The 27,454-nt window shown below is 37.9% G+C and overlaps 1 protein-coding gene across 2 annotated transcripts in view; it reads left to right on the plus strand.

The window, feature by feature from the left end:
* FSHR (follicle stimulating hormone receptor) overlaps positions 1-27,454 on the plus strand; it is a 163,506-nt gene that overhangs the window by 42,945 nt on the left and 93,107 nt on the right. For both annotated transcript variants that reach the window (XM_030857716.2, XM_030857717.2), the window contains exon 2: positions 23,677-23,748. In XM_030857716.2, the coding sequence (XP_030713576.1) occupies positions 23,677-23,748 (72 nt within the window). The remainder of the gene's footprint in view (positions 1-23,676; positions 23,749-27,454) is intronic.

Here is a 27,454-nt window from a genome sequence, read left to right on the forward strand (position 1 = left end):
AGGGGATGCGGGTTTGATCCCTGGTCGGGGAACGAGGATCCCACATGCCGCCGGGCAACTAAGCCCTCGCACCACAACTACTGAGCTTGCAAGCTTGCGCACCTCAGCAAGAGAGCCCGAGTGCCACAAACTACAGAGCCCACGTGTCACAGCTAGAGAGAGAAAATCCACACACTGTAACTAGAGAGAAGCCCATGAGCCACAACTAGAGAGAAGAGAAGCCTGCGTGCCACAACTACAGAGAAGCCCGCAGGCCACAATGAAGAGCCCGTGCTGCAACAAAAGATCCCACATGCCTCAACGAAAATCCCACAGCTAAGATCCGATGCAGCCAAAAAAGTAAAGGAAATAAATTAATTAAATAAATAAATTAAAAAAAATAAAAGCGATAAAAAAAAGTAATGCTTTAAAAAAAATTTACTGAAAGCAGAAAAACAACACGTTTCATATAAGGGAACGATAATTCAAATGATTATGGGTTTCTCATCAGAAAATATGGAAGCCGGAAAGAAGTACAACAGTTATTAGTATTATTGTTATTATTATTCTGCTGTATTGAGATATTCACATACCATAAAATTCACTCTTTTAAAGTGAACAATTCAGTTATTTTTAGTATATTCACTAGGTTTTACAACCATCCCCACTATATAATTCCAGAATATTTTCATCACAAAAAGAAACTCCATACGCATTAGTAATCACCCTACCTCCTTCTCCCTCCATCCCTTGGAAAACACTAAAATACTTTTTGCCTCTATCTATTTGCTTACTACAGGCAGTTCACGTAAACTAATCATGCAATATGTGGCCTATTATGTCTGCTCTTTTACTTAGCATAATGTTTTCAGAGTTCAACTATGTTATATCATCTATCAGTACTTCATTCCATTTTATAGCCAAGTAGCATTCCATTGTGTGGATATACCACATTTTATTTATCCATTCATCCACTGATGGACATTTGGGTTGTTTCCACTTTTGACTATCATGAATAATGTTGCTATGAACATTCATGGACTTGTTTTTTTGTAGATACATGTTTTCCATTCTCTTGGGTATATATTGATACATAGGAATGGAACTGATGGATTATACGAGAGCTCTACAAACTTTCTGAAGAACCATCATAGCAATTCTTTCTAAGTACCTACATCATTATACATTTGCACTAGCAATGTAAGAATATTCTAATGTCTCCTCATCCTCATCAACACTTGTTATTTTCCATCTTTTTTATTACAGTGATCTAATGGATGTGAAGTGGCATCTCAGTGTGGCTTCAATTTGCATTTCCCTAATGACTAAAGATGTAGAATACCTTTTCACACACTTATTGGCCATTTGTATATCTTTATTGAAGAAATATCTATTCAAATCCCCTGCCTATTTTTAAATTGGATTATTTGTCTTATTGTTGAATTATATATATATATATATATTCATATATATATATATATATATTCTGGATACAAGACCCTTATCATATATATGATCTACAAATATTGTTTCCCTATCTGTGGGATAACTCTTCACTTTCTTGACAGTGTCCTTTAAAGCACAAACATTTTTATTTTTGATGAATTACAACTTTATTTTTCTTTTGTCACTTTTGCTTTTGGTATCATATTTAATAAGGAAAGAACTAGTCTAAGGACACAGAGATTTACTTCTGAGACTTTTAAAGTTTTCACTCTTACATTTAGATCTTTGATCCATTTTGAGTTACTTTTGTATATGGTGTGCGGTAGTGGTTCAATTCCCTTCCTTTGCATATGGCTATTCAGTTGTGTCAATGCCATTCGTTGAAAAGACTGTTCTTCCTCCCACTAAAATGCCTTGTCAAAAATCAACTGCCCAAAAATCTGTGGGCTTACTTCTGGCCTCTCAGTTCTATTTCATTAATCTATACTTTTATCCTTTGCCAGTACCACATGAACTTTCTTACTGTAATGCTGTAGTTACTTTTTAAATCAGAAAGTGTAAGTCCTCCAACTTTGTTCTTTTTCATGATTATTTTGGCTATTCTGAGTCCCTTGCATTATCATATGGATTCTAGAATCATCTTGTTAATTTCTGTTTAAAAAAAAAAAAGACAGCTGAGATTTAGATAGGTATTGCTTTAAATCTGTAGATTAATTTGGAGAGTATTTCCATATCAATAGTAATTCAGTCTTCCGTTCCATAAAACAGGATGTCTTTCCATTTATTTAGGTCTTCTTTAATTTCTTTCAACAATATTTTGTAGTTTTCAGAGTAGAAATTTAACACTGTTTTTATTAAGTTTATTTCTAAGTATTTTATTGTTTTTCATGCTATTGTAAATGGAATTGTTTTCTTCCTTCTGTTTTTGAATTGTTTATTGCAACTGTATAAAAATACAATTGACTTTTCTGCAACCTTGATGAACTTATCAGCTCTAATTTTTTTGTGGATTCCTTAGAATTTTCTGTATCACAACTAAACTATGATACAGAGTTTTCTGTATTATAATTATCTCTTTTCACAGATCATGTCATCTGTGAAAAGAGATAGTTTTACTTCTTTTTCAATCTGGAGGTCTTTTATTTATTTTTCTTACTCAATTGCTCTGGCTAGAACCTCCAGTATTATTAAACTGAAATTGTGAGTGGACATCTTTGTCTTGTTCCTGATCTTGGTGATAAGTTTTCAGTCTTACACCATTAAGTATGTTATTATTAGCTGTGAGGTGTTCATAGATGCCTTTTATCGGCTCGAGGAAGCGTGCATTTGTTCCTAGTCTGTTCAGTGCTGGATTTTGTCAAATGCTTTTTCTGCACCTCTTGGAGTGATAATATCATTTTTGTCCTCTATCCTATTATTATAATGTAACATATTGATTTTTGCGTGTTAAACCAACCATGTATTCCTGGCATAAATTCCACTTGATCATGGTGTACAATCTTTTCTATATGTTATTGGATTTGGTTTGCTTATATTTTGTTGAGGATTTTTGCATCTGTATTCATAAGGGTTATTGGTATGTAATTTTATTTTCTTGTGAAGTCTTTGATTTTGGTATTACAGTAATACTTGTCTCATGGAATAAATTAGAAACTACTCATTCATCTTCTATATTTTAAAAACTTTTGTGAAGGATTTGAATTTTTGAATTTTGTGAAAAAGGGGTTAATTCTTCTTTAAACAATTGACAGAATTCACCAGTGAAGACATCTTGTCCTGGGCTTTTCTATGTGAAAAGATTTTTTGCTTACTAATTCAGAGTATTGATTTATTGTATCCATTCAGATTTTCTGTTTATTCTTTAGTAGGTTTTGGTAGTTTGTGTCTTCCTAGGAACTTGTCCATTTAACCTAGGTTATCTAATTTGTTGGTATCCCATAAGCTTTAGTATGTTGTGTTTTTCTTTTCATTCATGGAACAACATTTTAAAGTTCTAAAAGAAAAACCCAGAATTCCATGTCCTATGAAAATAGCCTTAAAGGATAGAGATAAAATAAAACATTATCAAAAGAAAGAAATCCAAGAGAATCTGTTGCTAGCAAAACTGCCCTAAAAGAAATTCTGAAGAAAGTTCTTCGGTTTGAAGGAAAATTATTCCAAAAGTAAACTTAGAACATTAACAGCTAATAGTATATATTAAATAATATATATAATAGAGAGAGACACATATAAATAATAAAATATCTGAAATATGTAGATAAATATAACAAACTAAAAAGAAAAAATTATAACTTTATCTGATAGGTTTTTCAATATATGTAGATGAAATGCATATGACAAGTACAACATGAAAGAAAGTTAAAAGGACTATATGATGGTAAGGTTTCTACATTCATCTTGAAATCATAAAATATAAATTCTAAGTGGATTTTGAAATTTTGAAATTGTGAATTTTGAAAATTTTGAAAGTGTGAATATTTTAATCCCTAGAGCAACCACTTAATAATTTATATAAAGAAATATGGTCAAATAAAATTTGAAAAAAATTGAAATAATCCAAAAGAAGGAAGGAAAGGGGTAACAGAGTAAAAAAATAGAAGAAACAAACAAATTAGAAAATGATAGACCTAAGTCTAAACATATTAATAATTTACCTTATGTGTAAATAACTTAAGCACCCCAATTAAAATAAAGACATTAAACTATACACTAAACAAAAGCTACTTTAAATATAATGTTATAGGAAGGTTGACAATAAAGGATGAATAAAGATATATCATGCAAACACTGATCAAAACAAAGTAGGAGTGGCTACATTAATATCAAACATCAGAGCAAAGAAATAGTAGACTTCAGAGCAAAGAAAACTACTAAGAATAAAAAGACACATTACATAATGACAAAAGGGTCAAGAAGACTTAATAATTTTAAATGTGTATGCACCTGACAACATTGCTTCAAAATATATGAAGCAAAAATTGATACAACTGAAATGAGAAATGGACAAATCTACAGCTATATTTGGAGGCTCTAACATTCCTTTCTCAGTAATGAAAAGAGCAAGTAGGTATAACATCAGTAAGGATCTAGAAGAATGAACAACATCATCAGTCAAGTGGATCTAATCGACATTTCCAAACTCATTTTATGAGGCCAACATTGCTCTGATATCAAAACTAGACAGAGATAGTGCAACAGAAGAAAACTAAGGACTAATACCCCCCATGAACACAGATGATAAACCTTCAGCAACATATAAGCAAATCAAAACCAGCAACATATAATAAGAATTACACACAATGACCAAGTAGGGTTTATCCCAAGAATGCAAGACTTTTAATATTTGAAAATCAAACAATGCAACCTACAGACTGAAAAGACTAAAGAGCAAAAACAACAAGATTATATAAATTAATGTAGAAAAAGCATTTGAAAATAATTCAATATCCACTCATGGTAAAACACTCAGCAAACCTGGAATAGAAGGTAACTTCCTACTTGATAAAGAGCATCAAGAAAAATAGCTACCACTAATATCATACTTAATCATGAGAGGTGAAAGGCAAGAATGTAGATCAGGAATAAAGCAAGAATGTCCACTCTCACCACTTCCCTTTAACATAGTACTGGAAACCTTCCCAGTACAATATGGCAAGAAAGATAAATAAAAGGCATTCAGATTGGAAAATAAGAAATAAAACTGTTTCCATTAATAGATGATATGATTGTCTATATAGAAAGTCCATGCAATCTCAAAAAAAATGGTCCCAGAAGTAATAAGTGAGTTTAGGAAAGCTGCAGGATGCAACAAGTAAAAATCATTTTACATTTAAATTAACAATGAACAACAATTAGAAAATAAAATCCAATACCATTGACAATCAATTAAAAAAAATGAAATTCTTAGTTATAAACCCTGTAAAATAAAGGATCTGTATCCTGATAGCTACAAAATGCTGAGGAAAGAAACCAAAGAAGACCTAAATAAAAGAGATATACTCTGTTGTGTTCATAATTGGAAAAAGTAATACAGTTAAGATGTCAATTCTCCCCAAACTGATCTGTAGGTTAATATAATTTCATTCAAAATCCCAGCAGGTTTTTTATAAATACAGATTAGTTGATTTTAAAATTTATATGGAAAGGCAAAGGAATTAAAATAGCCAAAACAATTCTAAAAAAGAATAAAGAGAATTCACATTATGAAATTTCAAGACTTACTATAAAACTAGAGTAATCAAGAAAATATGGCATTGGCAAAGGGATAGACGCAGATCAATGTAACAGATTAGAGAGTCCAATAATAAACCCACACAATTATGGCTGATTGATTTAAGTGCAAAAGTGATTCAATGGCAAAAGGATAGTCTTTTTAAACAAATACTGTTGGAACATATCCAAAAAAAGAAGCTTGACCTAAACCTCACCCCTTATACAAAAATTAACCACAAACCCAAAATGGATCATAAATCTAAATGTAAAATATAAAATGATAAAATTCTTAGAACACATTGGAGAAAATCTCTATGACCTGGAGTTAGGCAAAGAGTTTTTAGATATAACATTAAAAGCATTACCCATAAAAGAAACAACGGATAAATTGGACTTTATCAAAATTAAAAACTTTTGCTCCGTGTAACATACTATCAGGAGAATGAAAGACAAACTACAGAGTGGGAGAAAATATTTGTAAATCACATATCTAAGAAGGAACATGTATCCAGATTATGTTCTAAAAAAGGAAAACTCTTAGAACTCAGCAGAAAGGAAACAACAAAAAAAAGTCAGGGTAAAGATATGAACAGACACTTCACCAAAGAAGATATAAGGGACAAAAAGATGCACATAAAGAGATGCTCAACCTCAGTGGCCATTAAGGAAGTAATTAAAATCTCAATGCAATAAAACTGCACAGCTAAAATAAAAACAAAACAAAACGGATACTACCAAATGCTGACAAGAATGCAGCCCACCTGGAACCATCACATATAACCAGTGAGACTGCAAAATGGTAAAGCTGTTCTGCAAAATAACTTGGCAGTTTCTTATACAGTTAAATTTACATTTACCATCTAACCCAGTAATTTCACTCCTAGGTATTTATCCTAGAAAAGTGAAAATGTATATTCATACAAAACCCTGCCCATCAGTGTTTACAGTAGCTCTAGTCCTAATCGCTCAAAACTGGAAACAACCCAAATGTCCTTCAACAAGTGAATAAGTAAACAAATTGTAGTATAGACATACAATGAAATACTAGTCAGCAACAAAAAGAAACAAACTATTGATAAACAAGACAAACTTAATTGAAGAGTACTGATGGAAAAAAGCCAGTCTCAAAAGGTAATATACTGGGCGTACCATTTATATAATATTTGAGAAAGGCAAAAATGTAGCAACAGAACACAGATCAGTGGTTAACAGGGCTTAAGACTTGTGGGGTAGGGGAGGGAAGGGATGGGAATCAGTGTGACTTTAAAGGGGCAGCACAGTGAGTTTTGTGGAGATGGGATGGAACTGTTCTGTATCCTGATTGTGGTGGTGAGGGTTATATGAATCTACTCATGTGTTAAAACTCTTAGAATTTTACACATACACTCAAACTGTATGTTAGTTTGAAAAAAACGAATTTACTTTGTTACGCTGCAGTGAGAACTAAAAAGTAAGAGCAGGGGCTCCCCTGGTGGCGCAGTGGTTGAGGGTCCGCCTGCCGATGCAGGGGACACGGGTTTGTGCCCTGGTCCGGGAGGATCCCACGTGCCGCGGGGCGGCTGGGTCCATGGGCCACGGCCGTTGGGCCTGCGCGTCCGGAGCCTGCGCTCCGCAACGGGAGAGGCCACAGCAGTAAGAGGCCCACGTACCGCAAGAAAAAAAAAAAAAAAAAAAGTAAGAGCATGTGGTAAACAGCCTTCAACAATGGCTGTACATAGCAAGTCTTCACCAAATGTTACCTCACTTCCCCCATTTTTTATTCCTCTCAGCCAAGGCTAAGCCCCTTGCCATTGGTCAGTGTCCCCACGAGCTAGGATCCATGTGCTTTGCACAGCTTAGAATTAGAAAAGGCTGGTGGAGAGTGCATCCCACCAGCAATGACCCAGCTCTTCACCATGTTTTAGTCTTCAATTAGTACAAAGGCCTCGTTTAACAGGAACATTTATTTCTTAGATCAATGGGTGTTTTCAAAATAGGAAATGTCAAAAGCCAAGATAGAGATTTCATTTCTAGAGTAAAATGAAATACATCCCATGCTCAAAAAATTGGAGACATGACCCTCTTTGTTACATGCAAGGTACCAATACTATTACATCATTGTTGCATTTGTCACACACAGTTAATCTAGAAATGATCATTTATAGATTGTAATATTTTTAATGAAGTATAGAGTCCTTGTGTTTCTACTGGTCATTGCTCTTTATTTCTACCAGTAGTATAGACAAATAATGCTTTGCCTCTATTACAATGTAGGAACTATTTATTCAGGATCTGCTCTGTGCTAGCAGTTAGTATCTAGAGAAGCATCATGTGTGCTTAATAGTTAATGTTCTTCTGATGCAAAGCAGAGGTATTTATCTTGATTTCCAGTAAAATCTCTGGTCCATATTCAAAAGAAACAATGTTAAATAATGCTTTCTTCTTATCCTCACAGAGGAAATTAAATTTTTCAGGGAATCTTTTTCTGTCAAAATACATGTTGGTCTTAAGGATTAGGTATAGATATCATCAGATTATTACCTTAACGATTAAATAAAGCATTCTTCAAAATCCTGTAATAAATAACATTTTTATTATCTGAGGAGTGATTTTGGATCCAGGGTTGCATTCTGAGCAATGTCTTGTTCGCTTTTCTCTGAATCTATTTTAAATAGTTTCATTCATTTGTTCTTGTCTCTAACAGAGTTCATTTGAACATTCGACATTTGCATTTTACAGAGTCAGTAAAAGATAATTATTCAACGCATATGCTTTTTGATTAAATGTGTGAAACTCACAAATAGAAAACGGAAATTAGTTTTAAGTGCATTATGAAAGACTTAAATTTATCTTTGGTTCATGGAGCAGTGATGACTTTTTTTGGTGCTGTTCTTTTGGTTTCATTCTCAGTGATTGTCACAGTCAGGCAGAGCCCATAGATTCCAGAAGGAAGTTTATCCCTAGTTAATCCTCCTATATCTGAGCAGAAGTTGCCCCAAACTGACCTTTATGTGTCAGTCGCCTTTCATTATTCCCTCTTGAGCTAAATGTTGTCAATAAAAATCACAGTTAAACCAGGTTGACATTAACCAAGGGGACCGAAAGAACTGCTTTAGAGGCTTAATATATTTGCCATTTTATCAGATGCTGTCTGAGACCCTGGCGAGTCATTAAAGTGGAATTCTGTTTATTCACTCCAACAGAGTAAGGGCAGCCCTGAATTCTATCCAGACCAAGACCCAGAATCTAGAGTAACAAAAACCCAGTTGTGAATTAATGTAGTAAGACTGGCCTTCAGAGGAATTTCTAATAAGATTTCTCCTTTCACCTTCTTGAGCCATCTTTGTGTTTTCCCAAATTCCCAGCACAACCTGAAATGACTGCAGTCCCCCCTTTGAATTAACTTACCTGGTACTGCTTTTTAAAAAAACATCTAAGCTCCAGATCTGCTTTGATCTCATTCATCCCACTTGCCCCCATTAAAATCTTACCAGCCCTGGGCCCAATCTCTTATCCCTCTCATGTATATATGAATTCACATATACATATGTGAGCATGGGCTTTGGGGGCCAGACTTGACTTTGAAAATCAGATCTGCCACTGTGTCCTTGATCAACTTACTACACCACTCTTAACTCAATGCTCTCATCTATAAATAGATACAGTATAGTTACTTACTTCATAAGGTGGTTTTGAGGATTATATTAGATAATGCAAATGAAATATTCCATGTTGTGGACTAATCCACTTATTTATTTATTTTTTTATTTTTTTGGCTGTGTTGGGTCTTCCTTGCTGAGCGCAGGCTTTCTCTAGTTGCGGCGAGCAGGGGCTACTCTTCATTGCGGTGCACGGGCTTCTCACTGCAGTGGCTTCTACTGTTGCAGAGCACAGGCTCTAGGCACGTGGGCTTCAGTAGTTGTGTCACATGGGCTCAGTAGTTGTGGCTCGTAGGCTCTAGAGCGCAGGCTCAGTAGTTGTGGCATACGGGCTTAGTTGCTTCGCGACATGTGGGATCTTCCCGGACCAGGGTTTGAACCCTTGTCCCCTGCATCAGCAGGTGGATTCTTAACCACTGCACCACCAGGGAAGTCATGCAAATGAAATATTTAGCATAGTGCCTGACACAGCAAGTGCTAAGAATGCCCATTGTCATCATCACCATACACTCTGTACTATAATTATTGGATTATATATATATGTATATGTATATCACAATAGAATTAAAATTGGTAGGGCAAGAAATGTATCTTGCGTACCATTGCTTTTCCCAGAACTTTAGATAATGTGTGTCATTAGTAGTTGATCAGTAAATGAATAACTGTATATGGTAGCTCATTCGCTCTCTCTCCCACCCCCTCCTTCCCTGCCTCCCTCTTCTCTCTCTCTCTCTCCATCCATCCATAGGATATAATTTTTAAAGAACTGTTTCTTCTTTATAGCTGTTAATTTATACAGCACTGACCTTCCTTTCATTCCAAGTAATTGCCCCATGACTGTACCTGCTTTTTTTCTCAAATTATTTCTCGTTCCTCACTTCTCTGGCTAGAATATAAACTCATCAGAGAAGACACTTTGTCTTTGTTACCACTATGTCATCAGGGCCTAGAACAGTGTCAGACATATAAGTAGGAACACGATAAATATTTGTCAAAAGAACAAATGGACTTTCTCTGACTCTGACTTTCAAAATCTGCCTCTGGTCCTGTCCCTTGGACTCCCCTCTCTGGCTTGCTGTCTCACTTCCATTCAATGCCCTCCTTCTTTACTGTGAAATACATGACTCTTATTCATAGCACTATACACCCTCTGAGCTCAAGTTCTCTCTACCCTGATCCAGCCCCAGCCAAAAACTTAAGTTCCGTTGACTGAAGAAGGAGGTCTCCAAGGGAACATGCACATGTCCTATGTATGTGCTGTTATTCCAGTGAATCATGGTGATGTCTAATTTAGGGTTTCCTACTGCTCCTAGATTATAAGGAACTGTTTAGATTACCCCTCAACCATGTACTGAGGGGAATCAGATTTGGGATAGGAGCAGCTTTGTAAACACCTTCCCCGTCATGCCTACTCCCTAACTACTGATCAAGGCAGCTTGTTGCTGGTTCTTTGTGCTGTCCCTCCAAAGCAGGTGTTCCTAATGTTCACAGTGCATGAGAATCACCTAGGGAGCTTTTAAAATAAGGATTCCTGACTGCACCACCCACCCACAGGTGGGGCTCAGGCATTTATAAGTATGTAGAAAACAACAGCAACAAAAACAGCCCCAAGTGATTCTCATATGCACCCAAGGTTGAGAACCACTGGGTTCTAAAAGGTTCAAACCCATTCAGACTAGCTTTTCAAGTACCAGAAATCCCAAACACAAAGTCGTAGGGCACAAGACAGAAAAACAAGCCAGCGAGGAATCTGACCAACCGGTAGCTGATGCTGTGTCAGCCATCACTCAACTGTAGCCAACTGCAGTTATGTGGGAATGTAGCCCAGTGTTGCTAGATATTCTAAGTCTTCAAGAGAGGCCACAAATCTGCAATTTTAGATGAACTTTCACAATTTGAAGTGCTGGCAACCAATTCAAATTTCTTTAAAATACTGTGTGGGCTGAACAAAACATGTCTGGAGCTGGATTCAATTCATGGGCCAATAGTTTGCAGTTTTTACTTTCTACCAACTGCTCTCCCATATCCTAAGAAACCCTTTCTATAGTCTTCACCAAGTCTGTATTAAATTCCTAGAAAGCTAGATTTCTTTTTCATCATTCATGTACGTTCTAGGTATTGTTTTGAACAAAACTGATTGGTATGGTTGGAATAACTTTAAAGGGCCAAAAATTCTGTGATTGAGAGTATGAGATGCTCATATGCCTGAAACTTAGAGCTATTGCCATTATATACATTATCCCCCATCTACTAATATGCATTAATATTTGAAATACACAAAGCACTGATGAGATGAGGCCCTCTGGAATACAGACAAGTGGCATGGTTCCCGCTCTATGAGACCATTCCATATACTTAGGGAGACTGGACATACACCCATGGAATTTCAGTACATATACAACACAAGCCATGTATTAATGGTGAGGCCCTGGCTAGAGTTTCTATGTAGGAAGTACTAGAACAGTTCTCTGAAAAGTAGTGGAGGCAGACTGTGGAGTGCCTCAAATGGATGACAAATGAGTTAAGATTCCTAGAGGTATTGGCAAGCAATTGAAGGGGCTTTATGTGTCTTTAATCTTTGTTGGCTTTTTTTCTTTTGTTTTGTCTTGCTTTTGAGTAGGAGAGTGTTGAGGCAAGCAGTGTTAGAAGGAACACTCTGGTCTTAGATGAGACAGACTAGACAGTAGAGACCAGAGGAGGAAATCCTGTTAGTAGGTCACAGCCAAGGCTGCAGACATGAGGGGATGAGGGTCTTGCCCGAGTGGTGGCAGAGGGATGGGAAGGAATGGGCAGGCTCAAGTGATTTTAACCTTGACTAGAGAAAAAGGAGGGCTAGCTATCATTCAGTAATCCCCTATGATGGGCTTCATTCTGTGTTGAGCACTTAATGTAAAATTATTTCTTTTGCTTTAAACAGAATGTGACTGAAATGGGAGAGCATTTGAGTATGATTCCACTACATAACCACAGTGTAAAATCTATCTTCGAGGGCTTTAGAGCTCATCGGGCCCATCCCCCTCACTTTACAGATTGGACCTGACTTTTCTCAGTTATTTGCATACTTTGTAGCAGAGCCAGAATGGAACCCAGATTTCTAATTTTTTACCCTAGTGGTCTTTTCTCTTCACCATGTTGCTTCTTCATCCCGAGCTTTCATATAAATGAGTTACAAATCAGGCATCAGATTCAGGTAAGACGACGAATGTACACAGCTGATAAAATGAAAGTGAACAGGTGATAAAACGTGGTGTAAAGAATAATTCCAGGGCCACTCAGTGCAAACAAGGGAGGAGACAGGAAAAAAAAAAGTCTCCACCACCTTGATATAAAGGTTATACAAAAGAGGAGATAAAGTCAGCAGTGATATACAGTTAGCAGGAGAGCCAACATCCCCTTTATCAGCCCAGCACAGATGTTGAGATAAGGGGACATAAGTGGAATAAAAAGGAAAGCAGATTCAAAAGAGCTATTAGAAATCCCTGTTCACTGGAAGATGGTAAAATTGAAGCATCACCACTCCAGGAAGGTTGGTGAGGGGAAATCCTGGAGACTCAGGGGACAGCGAGGTGTCCTGGGAGCTGGGTTTGGAGTGCGCCCGCCTCATGCGTTTCTATCCTACAACCATAAATTTTCTCTCCTAAAGAAAACATCATGGTATCGTGAGTTGACACAGTGGCATGTGGCAGTGTCTACATGAGACAGATTATCTGGAACTTTAACTGAACAGAAGGTCAATGGAAACTGAACATCTGGGCAATCATTTCCCTTCCTTTAGCCAGCCATTCTGCTATTATGTAGGTAATCCCCATGGCTGGGGCTCTGACTTGCAAACGTTTTGTCTACATCAAACTGCACCAAAAGGAGAAGCCAAATTACCCTCTCTGTCCTAAACTGCTCATTGACAGCCCAGGGAATAAGAGCTAAATGACAGGGGAGGAAATAAGAATAAGAATGCTTTCCATTCCTTCTCCCACTTCAGTTCATAATACTTTTTCTCTCACAGATAAAGTTCTACAGAGGAAGACTTGGGGAAGGTTTTCACCAACTCAGAAATCATAACATATTGATCAAGATGGATTCAACAGGGTACAACCAGAAGTAGCTCTCTTCTTTCCTACCACTGGCAGGCAAACCCTACTCTGCTGACTCATTTTCCCCCATCCCAGATGAAATTCGGGGCAAGCGTCATAGCTGTTCCAGTCTCATAAATGTCATGAAAGTCTAGTGTTGACTAATATTAAAGGTCCACGTTTTCATCCTATTTAAAACCTCCCTGTTCCACTGTTTTGGCCCACTTCAGACTCAGAAACCTGTAACTGGTGAGGAAGGGGGCGTTTCTTCTCTCTTCCTTGTTAATTCCTCCCCAACTTGCTGTTGTTTCTGGCCTTGCCTGGCTTGGGCCTAGGAGGTAGAGAGACTGGAGGGAAAGGAACTGGATCCAGCACTGATGGCACGGTGGCCACCTGGCTTTGGATCCCTCTGGGTGTGGCAGATACTCAAAGGCTAATTCTTATGACCTCCATCTGTGGTTCTGGGAGAGCAGTTCCTTCCCCTCACTGGCTTCTGGGAGTAGAAGCTCCAGACAGGTTTTCTTTTGGGGTCTGGTCACTAGGTAGGCAAGTCCATTTTTTTGAGGATGAGAATCCAGCTCCCTTCAGCTGGGTATAGGTCCGGCTTCTGGGAAACCCACACTGTGGAACTGTGGGTTCCGTGGAACTGCAGCCCTCTCGCAAAGCAGCTGGCCACTTCTCACCTTTACAGGTCAGACTTCAGTCATAAGCCAGGCTCTACGTCTTCCAGATTTGCAGGAAATGAGTGACAACCCCTTTAATTAGTTCTCCTAATACCTCTGCTTTAATACATTTGGTTTAAGGTTGAGGACAAGGGTCTCCACCACACTATGGAAGAAGGATACAAAGAACACTGACACCTCTATTCCAAGAAACCCCACGAGAGGCTTTGCAACCCCCAATGAACCGCTGGCATTTTCATACACAGCCGGAAGGTGGATGAAGGGCTAATGCTAGCTGAACCAATTTCTCTGTGTTTTACAGAGCACCTCACATTACACATTACAAAGCACCCCACATCTAGGCAGTTAAGACTTATGCCAAAATGTGAAGTTTTTTTTTTTTCTTTAAAAAAACCTTAAAGTCCAGTTATATAAGGAAGCCACCTCTTCCTACCTTCCCACCTCTTCCTTCCTACTATTGGCTGCCCCACTGGCTTCAAGACTCATGTGTAACAACATGAGAAATACCACCAATTAGGTGCCTAAATGATTTTGACAGTGGGGTAGTTATCTCCTGGGTCATGGTAAAAAGCCAAAGCAAGTTATTTAAACTCTCTTTTTTTTCTGGATGATTTCCTCATTTAGTTCAATCCACCCCCTTCCATAGTTTTCCTGGACACATTCCCAGAAAGTTAATTAGGGTAGCAGTTTGACCTAAAGAGTGTGAAGCACAAAAACTCTTGGCATTTTGAGGTCAGGATGGTGATCAATTTCTTTTTGTATATCCTGGGCCAAGCTGTTCTCACTTTAATTTTTTAAACTTGTGTGAAATTCAAAGAACACAGAGCCCAGTGTCATTTAAACTTGGGCCACATCATAAAAAGGCAGCTTCCTCAAAAAGAATATTGGCTGTTTTCCAGGCTGCCAGAAAGCTTTTTAGGGGATCTTTTAAACTCTTCTCCTTTCATCCACAAAGAGGAATTAAATTTGGCCAAGGGTGAATGGACTGCCCAAGATATGGATTGCTTCTAACAGAGACAGAGTTCAAGGGAATCCTAACGCTTCTCCATTTCAGGAAAGAAAAAATTAAACCCCACCCACTCCATTTATCATGGAAGAGACAGTAAGTAACTTGCAATACAGTGAAGAAAATTTTCTTTTCAGAGCCATCTTGATGAATTGTGCATATCTTTACAGAAATCGTTCAGGAACTTCATGCCCCCTTAACAGAGTGAAGTAAAGTTGCCATCTGACATGAAGGGTATGATGATACTTCTAAATAGCTCTCCCTGTTTAAAAACAAACAGATAAATAAATGATGCTTGGGATATGGCCTGGTGAGAATTTCAATCTTGAAAAACTAATTATGAAATATTTCAAGTATGAAGCGTAGAGAATGGTATCATAAACACTCGGAAAGCACCGCTCAGCTTTGCCAACTCTTAACGTTTGGTCAAAGTGGTTTAGATCTTTTTAAAAAATACAAAACATTTTAGATATAGTTGTGTTTCACTCCTTTTCTTCTTGTCACAGAGGTAAACACTATGCTGATTTTGGTGTTGTGGTTCTCAGAATTTTCCTTTTGATAGATATGTATGCATCTCTAAACACGTTTTGCAATATAGGTCTTATTACTATCTGAGTATGGTGAGGCCAAAAGATTAGGAGAAAACTACCATTGAAAAGATAGTTTGTTATTCTCACAGCTCCCAGGAGAAGGGGGCACATGGGGAAGCACCAGCGTTGGTCATGAGGCAGAGGGAGCTGGGGGAAAACATTTTATTGTGGCTTCCAAGGGAAAAAAAACCAGGTGAAACAGGGTAAACAGGTTTAGGATTGGCTAGTGTAAATAATTTCAGTGGACTCTGTGGTGTAGGAGCTTCCCTGGGGTGATTAGGACAGAGGAATGGTGGCCCAGAGTGTAAGGGGCCCTTAAAGGAGGTGCCTGGGGGTATGGATTCGTTGGTTTGCATTAAGAAAGGCACACTCTCAGGCCAGTTGTTTGCTATCTCTAGGAGTTAGCCCTAGCAGGAGTAGTCCCTCCAGAGTCAGCAAACCCCAAGATGTCAAAACATCAAAAATATGGAATGAGAAAACATGATTCATACAAAACAATACACTGTTTTATTTTGTACGTTGTTAACCTCTATGAAAATCATATCATACCGCACATATTGTGCATATAATTGACTTTTTTTTCCCCAACATTATGCTTTGGGAATTTATCCAGATTGTTGTATGTAGCTCCAGTCAATTTGTTCCTTTTCACTGCTTTATAATTTAGCATTGTGTCAATATATCATAGTTTATTAATATTTATTCATCCCCTCGTTTATAAGCATTTGTCTCCAGTTTTCTACGATTACGAATGATGTTGCAGTAGTTAATCTTTTACCCGCCTCCAGGTGCACATGTGGCCAGGAGACATAGAATAACTGGATTCAAAGGCATTTGTTTCTTTGACTTTAATACATTTTGCCAAATGGCTACTGAAAGTACTTGTAGAAAATTACCCTTCAAGAGTGTAGAAAATGTCCTATTATTCCACTGCCTCACCAGCACTGTTATTGTGAGGTTTTCCTTTTATTGTTTGCCAATATGATGGTGTTTAAAGGTACCTAATTATTGCTTAAATTTGCATTTTCTTGATTACTAGTGAAGTTGAGCATATTTGCATGTTTATTGGCCATTTGCATTTTCTCCTATATGAACTGCCTGTTCATATCTTTTGCCTATCTTTCTACTGGGTTGTTTGTATTTTTCTCATAATTTTGTAAAGTTCTTTGTATTCTGGATGCTAACCCTCGTTAGTTGTATGTGTTGCAAATATCTTTCGCCAACCGACAATATATCTTTGTTTTAGAGAAATTTTAAGTTTATTATTGTCAAGTCTATCAGCTTTTCAATTTTGGTGTGCACTTTTTGTGTCCTTTTTAGAGAAAGTCTCCTCAATAGAATGTTATATTTTATTTAAAAATTTTAAAGTGTTGATTTTCCTCGTTTGGATTTTTAATACACCTGGAGCTGAGATTTTAATATGGTAATAAGCAAAGGTGTTATTTTTATCCACAAGGATAATCAATAGTTTTAGCATCCCTTATTGATTAATCCACATCTTCCTCCATACATTTTTTTTTTTTTTTTTTTTACGATACGCGGGCCTCTCACTGTTTTGGCCTCTCCCATTGCGGAGCACAGGCTCCGGACGTGCAGGCTCAGCGGCCATGGCTCACGGGCCCAGCCACTCTGCGGCATGTGGGATCTTCCCGGACCGGGGCACGAACCCGTGTCCCCTGCATCGGCAGGCGGGACTCTCAACCACTGCGCCACCAGGGAAGCCCTGTATCTTTTTTTTTTATCTTACTGTACAGGCGAGGGCATCTAGCACAATACTGAATGGAAGGCATAATAGCAGACATCCTTGCCTCATTCCTAACTTTAACTGGAATGTGTCTAATATTTCACCACTGAGCATGATATTTATTGTAGTGGTTGATAGATTTTACCCCTTATCAGATTAATAATATTCCCCCCTCTTCTCATTTGTCAAAATGTTTTGGGTTTTTATCAAATATATTTTCTATGCCTATTAATAAAATCATGTGATTTTTCACTTTTAATTTCTCAATGTGGAAATTTCCTTTAATAGAGTTATCTAATATTTAGCAACCCTTGAAATCTGGGACAAACCCAAATGATAATGATATATTATTCGTTTAGCCTCCATTTTGATATACACTGTCACTACACTATTTCAGATTTTTTCCAATTACATTAATAAGTGAGATTGGTCTAAATCTTTCCATTCTTTTATTGCCCTTGTGTATTTTATTACTGGTGTTACACCAGCCACATTAAATGGGTTGAAGAACATTCCATCTTTTGCTAGTCTCTGGAATAGTTTGTAAAAGATTGAGATTTTCCATCACTTTAAAGGGGTAGAATTTACTTCTAAAATCATATGATGCTGACCTTGTTTTTGGTGAATAGGTGTTAAACTACCAATCCGATTTGGTGATCATTATAGATCTGTTCAGTTTTCTACATCTTCATGAGTCAGTTTTAGTAAGTATATATTTCTAGGAAAATTATCCATACTGATTTTTTTAAATCTAATGTTATAAAATTGTTCTTAGGGCTCTCTGATTTAAAACACGTTTTATTTGTAGTTAAGTGCCATTTTTCATGTCTCTCATTGTTTTATTGGGTTTTTTCCCCCTTGGTTGATACGAACAGATTCCTTTTTAGTCTATTAATCTTTCCAAAGAGTTAGCTTTTGATTTTGTTGATCCTCGCTAATGTATTTCTACTCTTATCTTTATTATTTTTTTCTCTCTACTCTCCTAGGTTTCTTCTCTCAAGGCAAACAAATTTTGCAATGTGTTTACAGTTAATCTGTTAGACTCTCATTTGCTTTATTTCTAAAATGAAAAATTAAAACTTAAACTCTATATATCAAGTTTTAATGTCTAGATGAGTGTTTATCTTCTCAAAACATCTCTATCAACAGCCCCTCATTTTACCTTTTTTTTTTAATTAAACTGCCTTTGAGTTCGCATTTTAAGTTCTAGCCAGAAATGGAATGAACATTGCTTTATAGTTTTCTGTTAACACAATTCTGTTGTTCTTTCACTACTTTCCTGTGTTAGCACATTAATTTTCCATCTTTTTTGTCTCTTTTTCTGGTATAATAATTTAAAGCTACAAATTTCTCTATAAGAAGCAGTTTAGCTGCATCTCATAAGTTTCATATGTTGCATTTTCATCATGGTTCAATTCCAAATAGTTTCCAATTATTAATGTAACTTCTCCTTTGACCCATGTATGATTTAAAAGAGTGTTTTGTTTGTTTGATTTGGTTTTGTTTTGGCTCTCCAAATGTGTGTGTACATGTGGTAGGGCGGTGGGGATAATTATCTTTTATTACTGACTTCTAAGTAATTCAAATGCATCATTGTCTAAGAAAATGATTTGTTTGATAGCAATTTGCTTTCCTTTGTGACCCACTTCTTGGTCAACATTTTTTAGTGTTCCTTATTAAATAGGTGAATTTTCCAACCATTATGAAAAACCAACCTATTCAATAAGAAGCATTAATTTCTTTGTTCACTATTCCTTCTTATTTTTGGAGACTTCCTACTGGATTAAATTATCTTATTTTCTAAGGGAATTCTTTTGCTAAAACTTTGTTAATGGGTAATTAAATTTGTCTAAAAGTGTCTTTATTTTACCCTCACGTTTGAATGATTATTTCTGGGCACAGGATTCTAAACTGGCAGTTATTTTCTCTAATAATTTTGAAGATATTTTTACGAAGTTTTCTAATTGTTTTTTCTTTGAAGATAATATGTCCTTTTTTCTCTGTCTGCATTGAAAATATTTTCTTTTTTGGCTCTACAGTTTTAATTCACAGGTATCCAGCAGTAGATTTGTTATCCTTCCTGGAACTTGTTGAGATTTCTGAATCTGAGGATTTATGCCTTTCATAATTTCTGGAAATTATCCACGTGTTATTTCATTGAAAGTTGCCTGTTCTCCATTTTCTGTATCTTTCTTTCTAGAATGCACATGTGATAGGTAGGTAGGCAGGTAGCTAGGTAGACAGACAAATGACACACAGAAACAGATCTTTGCATTCCATCATCCATGTTTCATCTCATGTACCAGCTGGGCATCAAAACACAAATTCCTTGTCTACCAAGTCCAGACAACACTCTCCCCACTCCTCCCTTCTTCCCCACCCCCCCAAATACACTGACTTCAATTTACCCTCTTAGAATTCTGTTTACATTCACAACTCAAGGTTCCATCTGGTTTTCAGCTGTTCTACTGTAGGACCCTAGGAATTTCTTATATTTTCTAATAAGCTCAGCTATGCAATTAAAACAATAGTGGTTATGTTTTATAGACAATTTCTGCGTGATCTTTGGTGGAAATATCTTCAGGTTATCTAATTTATAGCATTTCAGGAAATGGAAGTCAAGACTTTCAATCTTCAAAAACATTTAATTATATTAATTAGTTTGAACTACTTAATACAGGCACAGATGTTGAAATTTTTAGAAAATGTGCCTGCTACTAGAGTTGAACCAAAAAGAACTATCTAGTTGACCTGTTATTAAATAGAGTCAATTATCCAAGATTCTACTCTTTGCACATCTTATTAACTAATATTTACCTTAATATTTCAACTCCCTTGAAACTTTAGACTGATTGGGTAGTTTAAAGCAATTTTATTATTTGCTTTTACCAATTTGTTTTCATCATTCTTCTGTCTTGTGATAAATAGGAACAAAAGGAACTTGTCTATGTTAACTAAGATTGAGTACATTAAGAGACTATGAACTGACCTTGATTCTTTTCAGATGAGTGTTCTAGAAGTTGATACTGTTCTAGAACCATTACACTCAATCCTAAATTAGATCCAATAATTTCAGAGAGACTATGCTTTTAGTATGATCTGATAGTTCTGAGACCCAGGCTCAAATTCACCCACTCCTTCCAATCTTCCTCTTATATATTTATGTACTTTGGGATATTTCACATTTCATTCCTGTATAACATCTATAGTTATTACATCAACTATATCCCACATCTGTTTCCTGGTGATTCCAAGGCTTCTGTTTTTGCCTTCCCATGTATATAAACTCCTCCAGAGCGAGAAAAGTGCACAGGATTCTCTCTCATGATTCCCCACCATGGAGCTGGTGCACATGGTGACCAAAGGCAAACAAACAAAGTGGAAGAAAAGAACTGTTTGCCTGAACAATAACTTTATGTGAAATGGGAATTTCACTAATACCAATAAATAATAGGAATAAAAGCAATGAAAGTTTGTGAAACTATCCAAGTCCACAGTACTGAATTCCTACTGACAGACTGCCTTGCAGAAGGAAGGATTAAAGTGGAAAGAAAACCAACTCCCTATTAACCAATTGCAAAGTAAGAGAAAGTGGGAGGGAGGAAAGGCAGAGGAAGAAATAGTATTCCCACTGTAGAGATTCCCAAGGAGTCACTTGTAATTCTACCCTCAAGCCTTGAACTCTCAGACTTCAATAGCCATTCAAGAAATGTTTTTCTGAATATGTGTCATGTACCAGCCACTGTTCCAGGCGTTTGGTATACAACAGTAGACAAATCAGACAAAAATTCCTCCCTTCACAGAGCTTGCATTCTAGTTATGGGTAAAAGATAAATAAGTATATGAATACATAAATAGATAATATAAAGTGTAACATGTCAGAAGTACTATGAAGAAAGGGGTTAAGGGACTAAATTGGGAAAACTGTCATTTTAAATAGGGTGGTTAGGGAAAGCCTCACTGAGAAAGTGACATGTGAGTAAGCAGCTGGATGAAAGAGCAAGCAAGAAGGATATCTGAGAGAGGAATGCTCCAGGAAGAGAGAATTGCAAATGCAGAAATATTAGGCAAGAAGGAACCTGGCATGTACAAAGAATAGCAAGAGATTACTGTGAAGAGAATGAGATAAGCAATGGTGTGAGCTGTCAAAATTGAGGTTAGAGGATATACGGGAAAGGAGAGTGGGAAGATCCTATAGGGTCCTGCAGGCCGTGCTATATTGGGTTGGCCAAAATGTGACTTTGATTTTTAAGTAAAAATAAAAGACACACTTTTCATTTTCACCAAGAGCTTTATTGAACAATGTATTCATCCTTTTGTTCCACTACCTTCTGCCATTTTTCAGGCAACTTCATAATTCCATCTTCCCAAAACTTTTTATCTTTTTGAGCAAAGAATTGTTCCAGGTGCCTTTTACAGTCTTCCAGGGAATTGAAATTTTTCCATTAAGAGAATTTTGTAAAGGCTGAAATAAATGGAAATCCCAAGGTGCAATGTCTGGTGAATACGGCGGATGAATCAACTTCCCAGCCAGGCTGTAACAGTTTTTGCTTGGTCATCAAATAAACGTGCGGTCTTGCGTTATCCTGATGGAAGATTATGCATTTTCTGTTGACTAATTCCTGATGCTTTTCATCGAGTGCTGCTTTCAGTTGGTCTACTGGGAGCAGTAGTTGTTGGAATTAATTGTTTGGTTTTCTGGAAGGAGCTCATAATAGAGGACTCCCTTCCAATCCCACCATATACACAACATTACCTTCTTTGAATGAAGACTGGCCTTGATGCGGTTGGTGGTGGTTCATTTCGCTTGCCCCATGATCTCTTCTGTGCCACAGTATTGTACGGTATCCACTTTTCATCGCCAGTCACAATTTGTTTTAAAAACGGAATGTTTTTGTTATGTTTAAGTAGAGAATCGCATGCAGAAATATGGTCAAGAAGGGTTTTTTTTCACTTAACTTATGTGGAACCCAGACAGCAAAGTGATTAACGTAACCAAGCTGGTGCAAATGATTTTCAGGGCTTGATTTGGATATTTTGAGTATGTCGGCTATCTCCCTCATGGTATAACATTGATTGTTCTCAGTTAATGTCTCGATTTGATCGCTATCAACTTCAACTGGTCTACCCGACCATAGAGCATCATCCAACGAGAAATCTCCAGCACGAAACTTCGCAAACCACTTTGGACACGTTCCATCAGTCACAGCACCTTCTCCACATACTGCACAAATCTTTTCTTGCACTTCGGTCCCATTTTTACCTTTCTTGAAATAATAATGCATAATATGCCGAAAATGTTGCTTTTTTTCTTCCATCTTCAATATCAAAATGGCCACACCAAAATTCACCAATTTTGATAAGTCTTCTTTTTCATTGCACGCTGATAGGACAGCTGTCACATACAATCTAACAAAATTGTTTCGAATGAAGTTAAAGACAACTAAGTGTTACTAGAGCCACCTTACAGAAAAAACCGAATGAACCTTTTGGTCAACACAATACAAGAGGGTTTTTTTCCTGACTGAGATGCGGAGCCATTGGAAGGAATTTTGAGGCAGGTGTGAGGCAAATATTTCAAGCAGAAGAAAATGGCAAAAGCTGAAGGTGGCTGAGGTTAAGACTTTTCTTAGATGGGAGAAATTAAGGCATGTCTGTATACTGATGGGAAGGAAATGTATGAAAGAAAGGGGGGAATTGCTGTAGTGGCTACCTTCACTACAAGACAAGGAAAGAGATATGGCAGGGGTTGGAGGGACTGTTTTTAGTCAGGACCCTGGAGAGCTCACCCATGGTAACAGGAGGGAAGGCAAGGTATATAAAGCCCAGGTACAGGTGGGAGGATGGCTGGGAGCCGTGTGAGAGCATAAGGAAGTCCTTTTCTACTGGTTTCATTTTCTCCGAAGTAAGAAGCAAGGTCAGCTAAGAAGGATAATAGGGAGGAGGTATTGGGAGTTGGAATAGAAAAAGAGAATAGCGGCCTCACAGGGCTGTAGGAGTCAAATGGAGTAGTGGTGACAAGAAGGTTCATATCCTAGCTCTGCCACATATTAGCCATGTGACCCTGGGTAAGTTTGCTAACCTCCTTCAACCTCAGTTTCCTCTTATACAAAATGGGGATAACAATACTGCCAACATCACTGCTTTGTGGTGTGGGTGAAAAGAGACCATGGAGAAGCAATCGTAAGCACTACTAAATGGCAAGCAGTCGGTATACCTTGGCTGTTATCTGCTATTATACATTAGGCAATCGATGCCTTACCAATGAATGGATAGGTTGTGATATTTTTTGTCCACTCTCTTTTCAGGAGGTTTGTTCTCACCAAGCTTCAAGTCATCCCAAAAGGAGCATTTTCGGGATTTGGGGACCTGGAGAAAATGTATGTACCTGAGCAGTGGGTGAATGCTTCACATGGGCTATGGGCAGCAACCTCAGACCACGTCTAGCACGATTCTCTGTGCTTAGGAACCAGAATAACACACTAAGCGAAGGTTTTGCACCTTGTCCCATTGTATTTCCTTACCACAGGTCCTAAACAGTAGTGTGAGGTCTTTCAGCATGTGGCCACTGAAATCAGCATAAGCAATTCTCACTTTTTTGGTATAAGGTGTTGCTCCCAAAGTACCTGTGAGTGAAAGTTTTATAAATCAAAGCCTATTTTCTCTGCTGACATCCATTCTTTTTAAGAGATCCTCTCTATTAATTAACTATTAATAGAGTTAATTATTATTAACTCTGATTCATTTTTAATTGACAGCAGGGCCTAACATTTGTGCTTTAGAGATTTTCTGGACTTCTTGGTCCTAAGCCATGCTGACAAGTGGTAAGTGATATATAAACATTCAAAAGTATTGGGCAAGTTTAGAGCACTGAGGGCGATTTCCTTTGAAAAGAGGAGACTTTGTTAACGTGAACACTCGCTTTCTACTGGGCTAGTGTAATGTAGGGGTTTCCCCAAATAGGCTTTTCTCAAAGTAGGGTAGAGTACGAAAAAACAGCAAATTCTTTCATGCTTAAGGTAACCCACCCTGCCTTTGAAGGTCCTTGCTCCCATCCCCTAGGCTTTTAGGGATGGGAAAAGTGTTTTTCACCACAGCCAGAATCTAGAACTTAATGACAGTAAGTACAGTAATACAGATGGATTACACAGAAAAGAATGGTTTTTTTCATTATAAGAATAAAGCAACGCCCACCCCCACCCCCCAGTTATATAAGCTTCTCCTTTAAGTCATTCAATTTTTGTCTTGGTTCTTTCACTGCACTTTTAAAAAGAACACTTGCCCAGGTCTGAGGAAGCGAGAAAGAAATCCATTAATGAAAGAAACACAAAGCAGAGAGAGTGGCAATGTGTTGGAGCAGTTATGCCAACTGCTTAGAGGAGGTTGGTCAGAATCCTGGGTCTGAGTGTTAATTTTAATATAAACTTACTGTGTAACCTTGATCAAATCACCTTATCTCTCAGAACCTTGGCTTCCTCATCTGTGTATTAAGGGAGGAGATTTTAAAGGGGGGAGTAGCTTATGTGATCTCTAATTTCTATGCGCAAGCTTCTCCCAGTTGGATGAGAGCCCAGTTTAAGACCTGAGTCTTCAATGTTTACAATTCTTGAAGACATTCAACATGCACAGGAACTGGGAGATGGGGCACTCATCTGAGCAGAGCTCACCAAGGAAAACAGGGAAGGAACAGAGTTGGAGAGCTTTTGACTCGAGGTGTATTCCTGGATGGATCAGCCATTGCCCTGCCTGGAATTAAGAGACTAGGTGACTATTGGATAGGTCTCCCCCCACAAAAGTTCTGTAATTATGTAGAAATAATTCTAAAGACAGGAATCCCAGGTACCACAAATAATTCACCTTAATAAATTCAATCCAGCAAATGTGACTGACCTCTCATTGGGTACTCAGGCTACCATGAGACCTTCCTTTGGCGATAGCTAGTTGATCTGAGCTGACATAGCAATAATACCAGAGACAGAACAGCTGGTTCAGAAACTCAACCTCCTCAGACACAGGTTGTCCATTTCTACCTCATGCCTTTATTAGTCAGCCTGCACTGCCACAGATGCCAGAAAAATTAATCTTATGTTTTCAATACTGTTTATGTCCTAAGATTTCCAAAACATTCCGGAGCAGAGAACCCAGTACCGAACTGAACTCTGAACAGACTATTTGTACCCTTCAGTTCCTAGGCTCACCTTCATCCATTGTCTCACCTCCTATTCTTGGTCACTGATAAGCTCTCATCTCCTTTCCACATTTATGTTCTTCATTTATGTTCCTCCTCCAGTTTTTAACCAGTTTTCTGAACTTAATAAATATTGGCTTCCTCTTCAATATCTCCCTCTTCACAAATCACAAAATCCCTTTCACTCATTCTGCACATGTGGCCCAGTTTCACATATCCTTATTAAAAGGAAGGGGAGAAAGCTTTCTGGATAAATCCTGCTTTCCTTCCCTGCTACCATCCTCTCTCTTCCCCATCACTGCCACTCTTGAAAAAGCAGCCCGTGTTCACTGCCTCTCTATCCTTTCCTTTCAATCACTCCTCAGCCTGTCCTCTTGCTATTCAACCACAAATTCTCTAACACTAAATTACTCTGTCAAAGGTCCCAACAATACCAAAACTGTCAGAACTAATGGCTTCTACTTTGTCCTCTTAGTATTTAACCGATAGGTAGCCATTGATTACACTGACCGTTCATGCCATCCTTCTCAATACTCTTTCCCCTTTTAACGTCGGTGACACCACATCCTCCTGCCTGTCCTCTGAACCTTCCAGACTACTCCATAACCAGTTCTGTCCCTTTTCTTTTTCCTCAGTTGCTCCTCAAAAGTTCAGATATTCCAGGGTGCCAGTTTTGGCCATTTTCTTTTTTTATAGTCACATCCTCATTATTATTTATCAATTATATCTTACTACCAGGGCTCCTAAACCTTCATCTGCAAACCCCACCTCTCTTCTGAGGCCGTAATTCTTGTTTTGAAATGGAGGGAGTCCTCAATATCTACCCTTAAGTGAACCACAAGTGCCTCAAATTCAGCATATCCAGACAAACTCATTATCTTTACCCTTAAATTTCTCATCTTCCCATATTGCCCAATGAACAACATCACCATCTGCCCAGCTTCCCAAGCAAGAAAATTCAGTCTCCCTTGACTCATGTGCCTTCTCTCTTTCTTCTGTGCAGGTGCTCTTCCAGTTCTATTGACTCCCTCTCAAAACTATCTCTGGAACCCTGTCCTCATCCTACTCCTGCAGCTATGAGGTTTAAAGTCACTTGCATAGCCTACTGCGTGAGGCTGCTCTGCCTGCCCCAGCTCCAATCTCCCACCACTCTGTTTCCAGACCCGCTCTGCTCAAAGTCCCTTGCAGGGACTTTGGGTCCCTCTAGGGACCATCACTGCTATGGGTTTCAGTCTTAAGTCTCTGACACAGAAATCAAAGCTCATTATCTCCCACCATACACAGTCATACGCAGTATACCCCACACTTTTGCCAGGTAGGAAGATTTGCCATTTCCCAAGCACTACCATTACCAGACATCATATTGCTTATTCAGAATGTGAGGGCTGGTTCTTTGGACAATGCCTGGCACGTAGACAAAAAAATAGGTGCAGGTGAAGGTATAAATGAACAAGTGAACAAATATACTTTCACACCGGTCTTATATAGATGCTGTCCTTCTGCCTAAAATTCCACTTGGTAGAAGCCTGCTTTTCCCCCAAGAGCCAGAGCAAATGTTTACCCCCCAACCCCCGTACAGCCTTTCCAGAACTCTCCCAGTGCTTCCAAACCATAATCTCGTGCTTGTAGTAGCAATAGCGTATTTATCAGATTGCATTTGGAGTTTACACGTTTTTCCAGATCCTTAAGATTGTTCTTTCAGAGCAAGGTCAGAGTGTAACTTAACTTTGTACTAAGTACAACACCAAGTCCTGTTGTTTTATCTCCTGGCTTCACCTCTAATCTATCCGCTTGTCTCCTTCTCCAGCTACCATTATCTTGTCCTGGAAACCTGCACCAGTCTTCTACTTGTGCCTCCCCATCCACCAGCATGCTCTCCCCTCGCCCTCATCCATTCT

Source organism: Globicephala melas, chromosome 12, assembly GCF_963455315.2.
Source record: "Globicephala melas chromosome 12, mGloMel1.2, whole genome shotgun sequence".
NCBI lineage: Eukaryota > Metazoa > Chordata > Mammalia > Artiodactyla > Delphinidae > Globicephala > Globicephala melas.